Here is a 15,166-nt window from a genome sequence, read left to right on the forward strand (position 1 = left end):
GTGCCCGTTGCCATCCTTAGGCCATGCCCTTCAGAGAAGTCTGGCTCTATGTTCTTGTGTAGTCCTCCTTCAGGTAGAGACAGCCTGCAGTTCGGTGTACCCTCCCTAGTCATCTCTTCTTCAGGCTAGATCTCTCCTCATGTGGCAATCCTTCAGCTTCTAACCACCGCAGTGGTCCTTCCCTGGGCTCCCTTGTAGTTTAGCAACAGCTGTGTTACACTGGGGTGACCAAAATGCACCCAAAGTGCTTCACATGTGCCTTCATGAGAGCCCAATGGATGGACATCATCACCTCCCTCAGCTGCTGGCTCTGCTTCTGCACCCCGCTGTGTGATCACCCTTCATCACTGCATGGGTGCACTGCTGATTCACGTCCACCTTACCACCCACAAGGACCACCATGCTCTCTTCTGCCTCTTGCCAGAGATTAGAGAAACCCAGAGGAAGCCGTGTGGGTTATTGCGGTGTTATGTTTTTATATCTCTTAATCTACCTCCCAGGCGCAAAATTATATGAAGAAAACAATAAATCAAGCACTTGGCTGCTAACATCAGGATCCGAATTTGACTGGACAAAGAAATGAGGCAGTTAGCATCTCCTTCTGAAAATTAATATCCCTGTAGCAGAGTCAACATGGTACATGAAAGCTCCTTGCCTGTAGAGACAGCAGGGTCAAACAGCTTTCTGAAGGTAGTGATGGAAACAGAAGCAAACAAATGAGACGGGTAACACTGTAAACAGCTACTGCTGCTTCTGCACAGGAAGTGGTGGAGCTAAGGCTGGTCATGCAGCTGCGTGTCTACCCTGCTGTTAATTAAAATCAAGAGTATGTGATACTGATGGCAGGTGCGTGGTTAACCATAGTGCTGTTGGTTGGAATCAGTACATCTCTGTTATCCTCTGTTGTCAAAGCAGAGTAATTATTGCAGCAGCAGCAGGAAGCCTACTGCAGAATAGAGGGGAAAGAGATCATTTAAATATAAACCTGGGCCTAAATACTGTCAGGGATGAAGAAGGCAGAAGCTGCTGAGATTGTTGCAGGATGGGTTAAATTGAGCAGCCACTAGGACAAGTGAATCTACTGGATTATGGAGAGAGACCATTTCCTTTAGCACAGCCAAGTGTGTTGAAAAAAAATATACTTAAGAACAGGACTGTTTCTTGTGGAAAGAAGCACATCTTAAATTCAGTTTATACCCAGCTGTTTTCTTCCCTTTTGGATGGGTGAGGGTTTTTTCTGTTACTTGTTTGATTCAGCTGCTTCTACTCTTTTCTGTCGTATTTTATATTACTTTCTTCATGCACTGAACCCTTTGGGGCCACATGACTGCACTGTAAGCGCCCGATGGTCTCAGTAACTGCTCAGGGTGCAGCATGAAATGAGGCTCAGTAGCCTGACACAGGCTTGCATGTCCCTGAGAATAGGGTAGTCATGGAACAAGTGGTGTAATTCTGGTGTGTTACACACAAAGGGCAGGGAGCATTTGCAGTGTTGTTTCCTATTACAAAGGATGATTTGGTCTTGTTTTGAATAAGGCTGTGAGAAGGTAGAATTCAGGGCATGCACAGAGGAATAATCCAAGCAGATACAAATGTCTTCTCTGAGTTAGTTTAATATGGCTGTACTCGTTCATGAAACAGATACTCCCTTTGGGGAGATCACTAAAGGAGGAGTTGACCAGACCCCGTTGTCCTTTGATGAAGTGGCTATGTGACCCACAAGGACCCTGTGAGCCCATCTTCACGCACATTTGGGGTGAAATTGTGAAAAGGGTACCCCATCAAACTCAGTGAAAGGTAATCAAATGACTCCATTTTTATTTAAGCAGTAAAATAGGGAGCTAGATTGGGAAGATTTATGTTCAGGTGCTACAATCCAGTATTCTTAGTTATTGAGCAGTTAGTAGTACAGATCCACAGGCTGCACATAACACTGATTGCTTTTGATAGGGATAAAGAATATCTTGCTGTTACTATCAAGCCCCGAAACTGACTTCCAGCTAATGACCCAAATAATCTTTACTTGAAATTGTATAATTGAGATCGAAGGCTGTCCGGGGCTTCTAGCTGGTACACAGATTCCACATCCATGAGCTTTCGAGTATGGTCATTGAGCTGAAATGGAGAAGGTTAAAACTCTCATTTTCATTACCAAGCTCCCCTCATCTCCCAATACAGATGTGACATTTCAATTTTACACAGTCCAATTCTTCTTAAATCATCTGTATAAAAACCTCAGATCTTGATTGATGATGGATGAGCTATTGTCTTCTAAAGCACCCAGTTCTCATTACCCTTTAAGACATAGCTTATTAATGATGGACCTGAAGTGCTTTCCCAGTGGGTCATCAGCAATCAACTGTGCTAAGAGATCAAAAGACTTGGTTTGGCATGAAATTTCTAGGCCAAAGCTGTTTTTGGATAATACATTCAGCATCTTGGATGGAATATGACAGTGTTTTGAGAGTGATCTGACAACAGTTCCCCATCACCTGGATGATGAAGGTGAAGATGCAGGAATGTCAGCATGCAATAGTGCTTCAGCTCTAATGGAAGCTGACCTTGGAAATTAAGGTATCATCAACATGCATTGTATAACATGTATGTGCAGAGAGTACCTGTATGTGCTGTAGTGTAAAAGATTGCTCTTTCCTTAGCAGACAGTCAGCTTTGAAGGTATGAGATATCTTCTGTTTCACTATTGAAGTGGTTACAGTGGACATGCCTGGCAGTTTCTCCTAGATAACACCTTCCCCTTTCTCTGCCCTCTTTGGAGCTAGTTCTTTTCCTTCTCACTATGCCTTCTTCCAGTTCATCGTGCCAGCTGGCTTCACAGCACCAAAGAGCTGTTAATTTGCAACCTTGAATAGCAGTAGCATTTATAACCAATTTTAGAACAATTTTAGAACCAGAATCTACTGCTAAATACGTGCCTACAGCCGCCAGTGCATATCAACACACACAAGTTACTTGCACTTCAGGGCACGTTGCAGAATGTGAGCATGTTTTGCCAATTTAATCCACATTAGAACTTAGATAACAGACCATGAGGGATTAGGCTGCACACAAGGAAAAGTCAGCTGAAGAAAATGCCCTTTTAACAGATGGATGAAGAAGAGTTATTTCCATCTCTCATTCAAACAGGCAACACATTTGCAGAGATACTGTCCCTTTGCCTTCTTTACTGTGATCTTCAGTTTCTGGTGCCTTGACTTCAGTCCAACTCCTTCTATTAGATGTTATGAATTTAGTCCCCTTTTGAACTTGGCAGACTAAGTATAAATTGTATGTGATGTACCTACCTGTGTGCCATGCCACTGCATGGAAAGTGTAAGATACTTGTGTTTCATGGTTGCCAGAAACCTGTGTTTCCATTTCTTCTGTTAGTATTGTAAGGTGGCTTACCAAAGTTGTGTTGTAATGGCTCTGGCTTGGTTTGGCATGAAAGCAAAAAAATAGCAGATACAACAGATAATACATTTCTGATTTAGCTTCCTGAATAAATATACATTTAATAGAATTTTAATAGCATGCAGATATAAGTTCCTCACAATCATTTGGCAGCAATAAGCAAAATAATGACCGAAGTCAGTGTCAAGTGCACTGGCTGATTTATTTTCATATAACTTTGGTTACACAATTATACTGCTGTTAAGCCAGTAAAATAGCTCTAATAAGGAAGATGATAAGATTTTGCATTCACTTCAGAATCAAGTAGCAAAAGACCTTGGAGCTACTCCTTTGCTTGCAACACCCACTGAAGCCCTGGTGCCAAAATGGAAGACCATGATACTCTTCATGTGTCGACATTGGTACCTTACAGGAAGGCCTCCCAAACGAACTGACATCTTTAAGAACTTTTCCCAATGAAAGCTAATGGGACTTGTGCTTCAAAATCCCATTTTGTAGCTCCTGTGTCCCTGAGCAGCTCAGAAGCCCAAGCATAGCCACAGTCAGTGTTTCAGGCAGCAGAGTGCTCAGCCTCCTGTCCCAGGCAGCAGTGTTGTACTCAGACCAGCAGTTCTCTGGTGTCACAAAGAATTGGTTTAGAAGACACAAATACTCTCCCCAAAAGGGTACTTAAAATACCTTTCACTGTGAACAGTCCTGAGTGCTTCTTCAGCAGGAACAGCTTCTTTCTTCACAGTAGAAATCACAAAATTCACTGGGCCACTTGTCATTCATTTTCCTGTTCCAGCCTATGAAAGCGTTTAGCAGAGAGGCACCTCAGGCGTTGCACGCAGGAGAAGAAACCTCTTCTTGCCTGGCTTCCTTTGCTAGCTCATCTGCATAGGCAGAGATGCCTGCCTTTCTCCTGTTTATTGTTTATCTCTCGCTTTCAGTGCTGTAAATTGAAATGAGATGATGACTTTATGATGATGAGTTCATTATAGTGTAACTCTAGTGTATATTGATTACATTTGTGCTTCATTTGCTTAACATGTAACAGGGTTTATTAGGTCTTTGCAGGCATTGTTCTTGCTAAGAGAGGGCAGAGAAGTGCAATATGCATTTAAGTTCAAGTCAGTGAAGCCGATGCATCTGTGCTGATTTACACATGCCCAGGATTCAGCATAAAGAAGGATAGGAGGTTGGAACAGGAAGGTAGAAAGGGAATGAATCTGGATCCCACAGAGCAGGAAGAGTCGAGCACAAGTACTTAAAGATTGCAGTAAACTTTGAACTGAGGGTTATTCATTATCTGTAAGAACCCATCTTTGATATTATTGTTCAGGTTTATTAGCACCTCACCACATGAATAGACATGTAAACTTGAATCCTGTCACCTGTGAAAAATGGTACAGTGCTGGGCAGATAAAGATACTGTGTCATGTTTGGAGGGAAGAACAGCAGGAATAGCATTTATTATTCACTGATGAGGGAAGTGAGAGCATTTTCCATGTTTGGTAAATCACAGGGAAATCTGTCAGCTTGCCTTAGAGTACAGAGGGACACTTTCTGCTTACTTTTATGCTGAAAAAAAAGTCTTTCTTCATGAATTGAAACTGTTGGAATTACTTCTGGGCTGAGGTGCTGCCTGCTAGACAAGACTGCATCAGAGTTCCTAGCAGAAAAGAGAATTTGATAGGTATTGTCATGAGTAAATGCTCTAAAAGCCAGAAATGATGCCAGTGGCAGGTGTTCAGATGTACCATGTGATAGTGACACTGTTTGGAATCATGTGCAAATGTTTAAGAAGCCATGAATGTAGATTTTACAGTTTTTCATGGCTTGTTAGATGTTACTTGAAAACAAAATCTGGGCCATAATGGGTTAGGTAATTCTGTATAGAGGGGACAACACAGAGAATTGTAGAATCATAGAATAGGGTTGGAAAGGACCTTAAGATCATCTAGTTCCAGCCCCCTGCCGTAAACAGGGATGCCTCACACTAGACCATGTCACCCAAGGCTCTGGCCAGCCTGGCCTTGCACACTGCCAGGGATGGGGCATTTACCACTTCTCTGGGCACCCTGTACCAGCACCTCAGCACCCTCACAGGGAAGAGCTTCTTCCTTATATCTAACCTGAATTTTTCCTGTTTCAGTTTGAACCCATCACCCCTTGTCCTATCGCTACAGTCCCTGATGAAGAGTCCCTCTCCAGCATCCTTGTAGGGCCCTTCAGATACTGGAAGGTTGCTATGAAGTCATTACTAGTCATGTTTTCGAGTCCTGCTTTTTCCCCAGAACAGAATTGCTAACAGATGCTGCATGAGTTTTTTTTCGGGGATCATAAGAATATCATGCAGACAGATTATTGCTATAGCTCTAATCTGGACTCATTTCTGTATAAGATTATTATTATTGTTTTTATTTTTAAGCTCTTTTTCAATGAAAACCCAAGCTTTTAAACCAGAGGTTTCTAAGAAATAGTAATACTCTGAACTGATTAATATGGTGGAAAGATGTATTTACAGATCATCTCTTATATCTTCTTTTCTTGAGGGCTACCTCCTCTTCACGCTGTGGCCTGTAAACCCTGCAATTTAAAAGAAGATGCATTAATTCCTTCCTTGTTGTTTGTCAATATTAGCATCCCCACTACAGCTTTCAAAGGTTTTCTTGCAGATGAGGACTATCAGATGACCTTAATCATTGCCACCATGGTCATGATTTACTCTTAATGTGTCTGCGGGAAGTGTGACACTCCTGGCTTTATAGCAGCACTTAATGTCATTCTAAGGTGCTATTAGTAAGTAACCTTCAACATTTCTTTGCTGAGGCTTGAATCTCTGACACTAAGCAGTGCGGGAGGTTTTAGCTGCATCACTCTTGTTAACTGTAATGGAAGTCACATGGATTGTCCTCGGCTTGGGAAATATGAAAGCCAGGTTAAGTAGAGAAACTGTAAATTTGAACAAATGTTTAGAGGGTAAAACCCTCCAAGTTATTGCTCCAGAGGAAACCCTGGGCTACAACCAACACTGTAAGATCATTTTCATCTTGAGATTTGATGAATCAAGTCTTTAGAGACAGGGCAACAATCCATTTTTGTTTAAAAAAACTGATGTAAATATGAAAATTACAACAAAAAACCAACCAACTTTCATCTGCTCAGAAAGCATCTCCCTTCAGCACAAAGCTTCCAGCAAGCCGTGTCAGTGGTAGTTCTCGATTTGGTTCATAGATACCGAATATTTGGGTGTTTTGGATGATGGTATTACAGCAGCACAATCGGATCAGGAAACCTGCTTATCCAGATAGCGTGGTGACTTGGAACCTTCTCAATGTGCTGTGGGCTCAGAAAACTCCTACCCCAGTTTAAGTGATAACACATATTAATGAAATACAGCATAGTGAGGTTGGTTGATTGTGGTTTTGAAGTCAGTTCAGTCTTGAAGGTTATTTTATCCACTTGTTCCATACTTGATTACAAAAGTCTTACAAGTATGTTCTCTTTTTTTTAATGCAGAAATACTCAATGGAGGGGTGTATGTTGGCCAGAACAAATTCCTTTGCTTCGCAGACACCATTCATTGGCAGGATATCGTGCGTAACCCCTGGGCCTCCAACTTCACTTTGGTTCCAACAAATGGCAGCTCAGGATGTAAGTATCAGTTTTATTCTTAGCATTGCATCTGCTCAGCATGAAATGGTATAAATATGGACACATATTCTATGATTTATGTCAAGTTTTCCCTCATCCTCTGCTATGGAGAATTGTATTTGTAAATTTTCCCTGCATTCTTCAAAGTTTCTATGCTGCCTATAGGAACACTTGGTCTAATCATAAAAACACTTTGTCTGCAGAGAGTATTTGTGAACATCTGAATTGCCTCTCATCTGTTGTCTCTCTTTTGCGTATTCTTTCTTCTATTTATTGCTAAAGCCACTGTGCTGCTGTGGAAGCACAGACGTTAGTGTTTGCTTTGTATTTGTTCCTGCTGCTCAGGCTGGTCCTTGAGTCATAATGGTCTGTCTATGGCATCATAATTAGCTGCTAAAGTAATTATGGTATCAGCTCATGGATATTCTCTTTTTAGATGACAAATGAACCTCAAAGAAGTAGATATCCTGCTGTCTTGTGTGTATCATGAAGACTGAATTTGCAGGGTATGGGGTGCGCTTCATAATATAGCAAATATTTCTCTGGTTTTAATTATGTCCTCTCATTTTAATGTTCTCAGTTTCAAACCTGGAGTACTTTGATGGATTTGTTTGATGCATTTCTCCATTTCCCTCCCATAGAGTTACTCACCTTCAGTTGTATTTTGATGATTTTTGCAGCGATAATGAATTGTGCTGAATGGTGGTGACTGTAATACAAAGTGTTTAGGTAAAATATTCCATAATAGAGTAAAGAGCATTCAGAATAATACCATGCTATTAAACAATACCCTTGGGATGTATCAGCGTTGAAATTCACCTATAGGCTGGGAAGAAGTTTATATCTGATGTCAGAAGTGACACCACAACAGACATGTTCTGAGCATCCTGGATGTAGGGACATTCTGGATTGCATGCCATATCATAAAGTGTCCCTTGAGGATGTATAAATCACCAATTGCCTCTTTACCTTCCACAACAACCAAGAAACAACTTCAGTTCTTCAGTTGTATGCTATGAATTCAGAAAAAATAAATAGGGATTAGCCTCTGGGGAAAGACCACTTGGTAAGTCCCATAATTCCTGAGCAGCACCTTGGTTTTAACCAAGTGCTTTGTGGAATAATAGGTTTTATATAAGGCTGACTTGCTTTTGTATATTACACCTGCTCCCCTTAAATCAGAGCACAGCTCCTTGAGATACAGCTTCCTCCAGAAGCCCGCTAAACTCCACTGCTCCTCGATCTCTCAGCTCCGGAGCTGAGGCTCATCTCTTATGCCTTCTGGCTAGAAACCTGACACAGTTGTAATGTAGCCAGCTATCCTATTTACGTATTAAAACCCCTCATCACTGTTGATGATCAATTCTAAGCAGAACTGATAAAACCTTTGAAGGTTAGGGAATGCCTGTATGCTTTTATGAGTCATTACTTCAACAAGAAAAAGACTTGGTTGTTCCTCTGTTTTGTTCTGTTATTGGGTTTTCTTTTAACCTTTGCCAGTTCTTCAAGACAAATGCTTCTGCAACACCAAGGTAATAAGCTCTTTTAAAAAAACAACCAACATCAATACTATCTTTTTGAACGGACAAAGGTCATACTGGTGACTCCAGAGGAATGGGAACAGGATCAGTGCCAAGTACTTTTGGAATCACACCCAGAAAGTAATAAAGGCAAATACTAGCTCCCACAGCAAGTCCAGTTTTCTTAAACCATTTTTTCATCCTTTTTTTAGTTGTTTTGAAGCATATGGAAGGAACAAATTGTGCTTGATAAAGCTGATAACAGCTTCTTTTCAGTGATGACTGAGAGCTACATCCCAATGCAGTTTCACTAAGATAGCCACCCAGATTTTACTTTATTTTTCCTTACTTGGGATAGAGCAGAGCACAGTTGGGCCATATTTAATTTAATAAACAGAAGTTTCCTTGTCCAAGAAACCAGATTCCGTCTCAGTGCTATGCATGAGTTGTGTGAAATTTGATTGAATTAGCTAATGCAAACCATTTCTGTCTTCACAACTTACACAGGAGAAGATATCAACCCCGTTATACAGAAAGCCAGCAAATGGCTAAAGTGGTTTAACAGGGGTGTTAAGGCTTGGGGAAACAAAGAATTCAGGTACAGAAATCACCATTTAAAATAGCCTAAAATTAAATAGCTGTCCATATGTGCGCACATGCACTGTTACGCACACTCATAGGTCTCTCTGTGTATATACATATATATATAAAGCCTTCCAATGAAGTCACTCAAATGTAGAACTTTATTACTACCTGTCAAGAGGCAGGAGAAAAGGGAATGTACTACACTGGTAGTTCACAAAGGATTAAGACAAGTTATTTGTACTGGTGCAGAAAGGACTTGGAGAAATGAACATCAAATTATAACCCTAGAATGGAAACCCACATAAAGTATCATTAAGTCGGGTTATAAAGTACCATTAAATAAGGTATATGCTTCTCAAATTTGGCTCACCTGTCACTTTTCAGAATCTGCTAGGCAATGTGAGTGCTTGCTGGGCCCAGCCTTGCTATTTTTCCACTGCTGCACATTATGCTCAGTGCATTGGTCTTTTTTCTGCATAGACTGTGACTCATGCTCCTTTGGACCAGCATGTATATATATCTGTTGTTTATTTTACATGACTGTTTACTTGCATAAAGTCTCAGGTGCCTCCTATCAAATGCAAATCTTGGCTGCATCCATTGGAACCGAATAGGTATGCTTTGCTTGGCATAGTAAGAGTATCCTAAGTGCTAGGGGTGTCAAGGAAAGCCCTCTGGGACTTCCTGTGTCTGAAAGAATGAGTGGGGCTTACTGCTTATCTAAAAACCTTTCCAGGAGAGGGAGAAGGTCTGTCAGAGGGGCTGCATCAGTCTGGGAATGTAGACCAACCAAACCTTCTCTGTCAAGTTTGACAAAGTCCACAGTAGTAGTAATTTGGGGAAGTCTGTGTAAATGTGTGATCATGTAAGACCTGGGTAGATGCATCGGCCTGTGTGCCATGAGTAGCCATGGCTGGCAGGACTGGAGGGTGGCTTATGCCCTGTTGTTGAGGGTGTTTCACTGTGACCACCTCAGTAGTGCTCCCTGGAAGGCAATACTTCAGGGACAAAAGGCTGAAAACTGCTGTATCAGAATCAGATACTTCATCACTCCAGCAGGTCTTAAAGCCTAAACAGCAGTTTGGTTTTGGCATCACTAGCATTGTTTCCAACCATCAGTAGCAGACATAAATCTCTCCCAAAATGTTAACCTGTCCGACAGAACAAGGACCCACCCTCAGAGAAGAGCCCAACTCCTGCCAGGTTTCTGCTGATGCCAGAGTGGACTCCAGCAAGTTGATATAAATGCGCTGGGAGCTTGTGCATCAGCCTGTGCTCAGGGCTCTGCCCCATTCCTTGCTTGTCTTCTCCCAGGAGGGAGCCGATGCTGCTGCTCCCTTCCCCAGCCAGACAGAAGAGCTGATAATGGTCCCACTTCAGGGATAATTTCACTTGCCACCCTCCCTGCTGCTCCAAAGCAATCAGCAGAGGAAGAAGACAAAAGGGCAGAGTAAGACAAAGATGCTTTGAAATAAAATCAGTCCCCTGCCTCTGTGCTTGTTTGGTACCTTGTATCTGCCAACTCAGGCAATCCCCTTCATTTACATCAGTGCTAGACAGGAGAGTAACATGGCCGGTGAACTCTGGGAATAAAGCTTTCCTGATTCCCTTCTTCACAGGCTTTTATTGTCAGTGTTAAGAAGCTGGTTGAAAAGGCCATGACATCTTAACCACTATGACAGAAATACTGCAGACATAGGAATCCTAAATGCTGCTTCTCCCTTTTTCTTTATCTTGAAATGGATTCTACCCCTTGCTTCAAGTTGTGATCAAACGCATGCAAAAAAGCTCATGTGAGAGGCCTTTGAATTACATGGTCTCATGTTCAGATGACCGCAGCCAGTGGCTGCCAACGTTGAGCTCAGCGTGTGCTGCTGAAATGTGATCAACAAATGTTGTAGCAGGGACCATGTGTACCTCAGCTCTCCAAGGACAGATACCTCTGTGCCTGGCTGCAATACTACTAGTATATACTGTTTGCAGAGCCTTTCCCATACTGGTATCTTGTAGCTGAAGCTTTTAATATTAATTGTAATTTGAAAGCAGCCTTCTCTTCTATTTACCTGAAATGAACATTGTCAGCCTGGGCTTTTTAAGCTGGGCACCTTGCAGTGGGAATCTCAAAAATGCTAAACACGATTTTCCCTTTAGGTATATGTTACTGAATTTGCTTCTGCAATGCTGAAAATGGGTTTTCTCTCCTTCCAGAAATAAGCCATGACTTACAACATTAGCCAAGCATGCTAAGGCCATGCTTTGCAACAGCATATTCCCTGGTACCACATCCACTTGTTGGATTTGGTCCCTTAATAACTGAAGAACTAGAGCTCTCCTGTTCAGAGCTAGACACCAGTTCCAGTGGTGGTGCAAGAAACAAAGCAGGAAAAAAGGATTAGACTGCTTGCCTAAAATGCCTCTAACTTGTTAGACAGCTCCTCTCTGACCAGCTTTAGGGAAAGACCAGTGAGAACACTACTGCTTGGATCTGTGTCTCTTTGATGCGGGACTGCTTGAGGGGGGCCTACAAGGATGCTGGGGAGGGGAAAAGGGGTGTTGGGTTCAAACAGGGGAAGTTAAGGTTAAATATAAGGAAGAAGTTCTTTACTGTGAGGGTGATGAGGCACTAGAATGGGTTGCCCGAGGAAGTTGTGAATGCTCCATCCCTGTCAGTGTTCAAGGCCAGGTTGGATGGAGTCTTGGGGACACGGTTTAGTGGGAGGTGTCCCTGCCTATGGCAGGGGTTTGGAACTGGATGATCTTAAGGTCCTTTCCAATCCAAACTATTCTATGACTCTTTGTGCCCAGAGTTGGGAAAACTAAAGTCTGTGGAAATTAAGCCCATTTTAAAATATTCCCATGAACTGAAATTTCTGCTCAGACTCTGAAGTGCAGTGGGATCTGTGGGTGCATCTCCCTTGCCTTGATCTGGCTTTTCAACTGAGCTCCTGTCAGCTGTGAAAAAAGGTGGAATTTTTGGCAAGGCATTTTTTCAAGCAGAACAACTTCAGTTACTTGCTATCCATTACTTTGTATCAGATTGCACCCGGTAAGGTAAACCACCCAAGTTCTGAGCTGTGCAGAAGTACTTCTACATTGTTGCATGATGCATGGGAAGAAAAGGCTTGGTCTTCAGCTGTGCCTAGGATTCAGTAAATCCCATGATGTATTCAAGGGAAACACTGCTTCAAGATGTCTTCGTTCTTTTTTACCTATTGATTAATAGCTTTTTTCAAGGGCAAAAGAAGCCTTGGAACATCATTAGCTCTGTCTTCCTGTCTGCAGAGGCTCTGAAGCATCATCATCTTGCCTGACATTGAGCTCAGTAACTTTCCTACCCACAGCCTGTCTTCCAACCTGGCTTTGAGTTTCAGGAACAGCCGCAGCCCTGGTTTGGCTGGAGCTCCTGCAGCCACTGGATGGGTGAGCACAGGGTTCTGGTCCTCTGATTGCTCTCCTGACACTGGCCTGAAGCTTTGCAGATGTGCAGCCATCCCTCGAGGCTGGTTGGTTTCTTAGCATTAAAACACATAATGCTAGCTGCCTTATTTCTAATTTGAACGGGTTTAAATGCAGATGATGTTGCTTCTTACACCTTCTCCAGGTAGCTTAAAGAGCAGTCTTGTAGCCAGCATCTTCCCCATGCTGAAATAGCACTTCCCATGCAGTCAGCTCTCCTAATACTACTCTCAGAAGCTAAACAGATAGAGAGTCCCAAAGTGAGGAATTTCTTTCCAGCCCCAGAATAATTTTAGTTGCTTATCAAAGTAAAATATCTGTATTTTCCAATGTGCAGTTAGGAGACAGAAACTGAAATAGATATAGTTGTTTGCTGCTGAGTTAACCAATATCCTTTAGGAGTAAAAATTGTATCCTTTATGTTTCAGCTCCATGTGAGGAAGATGATTTTCAGGCAGTTCTGACATCTCTGTGTTTTAGAGACTCCCTGTTTTCCAGCATACATAGTCTGTATGCTTCATACCAAAATATGCAACCTTCTGTTTGGCTGTATAAAGAACATTAGGTGTGAGTGACTCCAGTTTACCTACCAGCCTGGCTCAGCCTCTAGCACTGGTTGCTCGTTGCTGGGATTACAGCCTTCCTGTCATCTGTATGTTTTATTGCTTGGGATTGTTTAATAATTTCTAAACCCTTGCCTGGGATACTGAATGCATCAGTCCTGTGATGATCCCTGGGGAATCACACCCCAATTGTATTGTAATGGCTCATTTACAGTTACTTTTAAAGAGCCACCAATTAGCTGGCTCTTAATGCATTTTTCATGTGGTTTATTAATATTGAAATGTAGTGACAAACCTAATTAGAAGTTTACCATGTAGGCTGCTCCTTGCTTTGTAGTTTAAAGAACAGACATGGACAAGCTGGCCACACAGTTGCTTAGGATGTCAACTCTGGGTTCTCCTGGTGCAGACAGTCCAGGCTGTGATTGACCTTACCTGGGTGCAGGTGTGTTTGGAAGCACTCTAGCTCAGTTTGACATGCTTATCTGTGTATAGTATGTATTTGGTTGATGTGAATCAGTTTTTTCCCTTCGAGTTCTCGTTTACACCATCTTTGAGAGTTGCTTTATTTGGGTTAACCTGCTACTCCATCAGCTCACATAGCTGAGAGCTTGCTGGGCTGTTCTACCACAAGTTTTCCACACACTGGCAAAAGGAATAATACAGTTTCTAGCAAGGTACTTCTTTAAAATGTTACAGAAATTGGAGCAATTTGGTAGAAACTTAGTTCAGTAGCAGTGCTTCTTTATGTCAGTGTCCTGGGTTCAGCAGTAGCAGTCATTTTTTCTCCTTCTTGGTAGCTGGTGCAGTGCTGTGTTTTGAATTCCAGCCTGGGAACAGTGCTGGTGATACCGATGTTTTCGGTTGTTGCTAAGTGATGTTTACCCTGACCAAGGACTTTGTGAGGCTCATGCTCTGCCAGGTAGGAGGGGAAGCCAGGAGGAAGCAGAAACGGGATGCCTGACCCAGGCTAGCCAAAGAGGTATTCCATACCACAGCACGTCATGCCCAGGATGTAACTGGGAGTTACCCGGAAGGACACAGGGTTCTGGGTCAGACTCGTTTCTCAGAGGGTGGTATTGTATTCTCTTCCCTTGTTATTTTCTGTTATCATTGCTGTCGTTGGTGGTAGCGGTGGTGATTTGTGTTGTACATTGGTTGCTGGACTGTTCTTGTCTCAACCCGTGGGAGTTGCACTCTTTCGATCCTCCTCCCCATCCCTTTGGGAGCAGGGAAGGGGAAAGCGGGGGGGGGGGGGGAGGGGGGATTGCTCTCAGCCCAGCACCACTCACTGGGAGTGAGTGAACAAGCTGTCTGGCTAGGGTTTAAACCACGACAGTCAGACAGGTTTAAGGACAAAAGTTCCTTACATGGTATAAATTGGTATAGGACAAAATACACTACGTGGATACACGTACCTCCCTTTCAGTTTACAGAGTATATTCGACATGGTCTGGGGTGAGACGTCCCTGCTCATGGAAGGGAGATCTTAAGGTTGTTTGTAACCCTGACTATTCCATGATTCTCTGAGTCTATTCTTGTAGTGTGAAGCATAAGTTGATATTTGCATGGAGTTTTGTGTAAATGATAAGCTTTGTTCTCCACTGGGTGTTAACAGGCTGTGTTTGAAGCTGCTGTAGGTGAATTTGCAGCGCCATTTGTTGCAGCTACGGAATGGAGTCTGACGGTAGCCAGCCTGTTAATTTAATGTTCAGTGGTGACCTTGTAATTCTTCACAGAGCACAGGAACTCGTTTTTTGGGCCAGGAGTCACAGTATTAGAAAAGGATCATTTTTACACATAGTGACTTATCTGAAATTTATGCTTGGGTCAAACCAGTGGGTATTTAATTCTGAAGGGATTATGTGACAGTTCTGAAGAATAGGGGTTCCTCAGATCCTTGCAGTCTCTCCCAAAAGTCTCAGCCTTCCACCAGTATTCGGTTGTGCTGTGGCTAAATTGTATAAAATGCTGCCCATGTGTACATCAGTG

At 42.5% G+C, this 15,166-nt stretch overlaps 1 protein-coding gene across 7 annotated transcripts in view; it reads left to right on the forward strand.

Moving 5' to 3' along the window:
- Nucleotides 1–15,166, forward strand: part of ERBB4 (erb-b2 receptor tyrosine kinase 4) — a 604,652-nt gene that overhangs the window by 396,508 nt on the left and 192,978 nt on the right. For all 7 annotated transcript variants that reach the window (XM_062602108.1, XM_062602146.1, XM_062602123.1 and 4 more), the window contains exon 4: nucleotides 6,916–7,050. In XM_062602108.1, the coding sequence (XP_062458092.1) occupies nucleotides 6,916–7,050 (135 nt within the window). The remainder of the gene's footprint in view (nucleotides 1–6,915; nucleotides 7,051–15,166) is intronic.

The sequence above is a fragment of the Pezoporus occidentalis genome, unplaced genomic scaffold (assembly GCF_034315485.1).
Source record: "Pezoporus occidentalis ecotype Australia unplaced genomic scaffold, CSIRO_AGI_Poc_V1 ctg118, whole genome shotgun sequence".
In the NCBI taxonomy this organism is placed as follows: domain Eukaryota; kingdom Metazoa; phylum Chordata; class Aves; order Psittaciformes; family Psittacidae; genus Pezoporus; species Pezoporus occidentalis.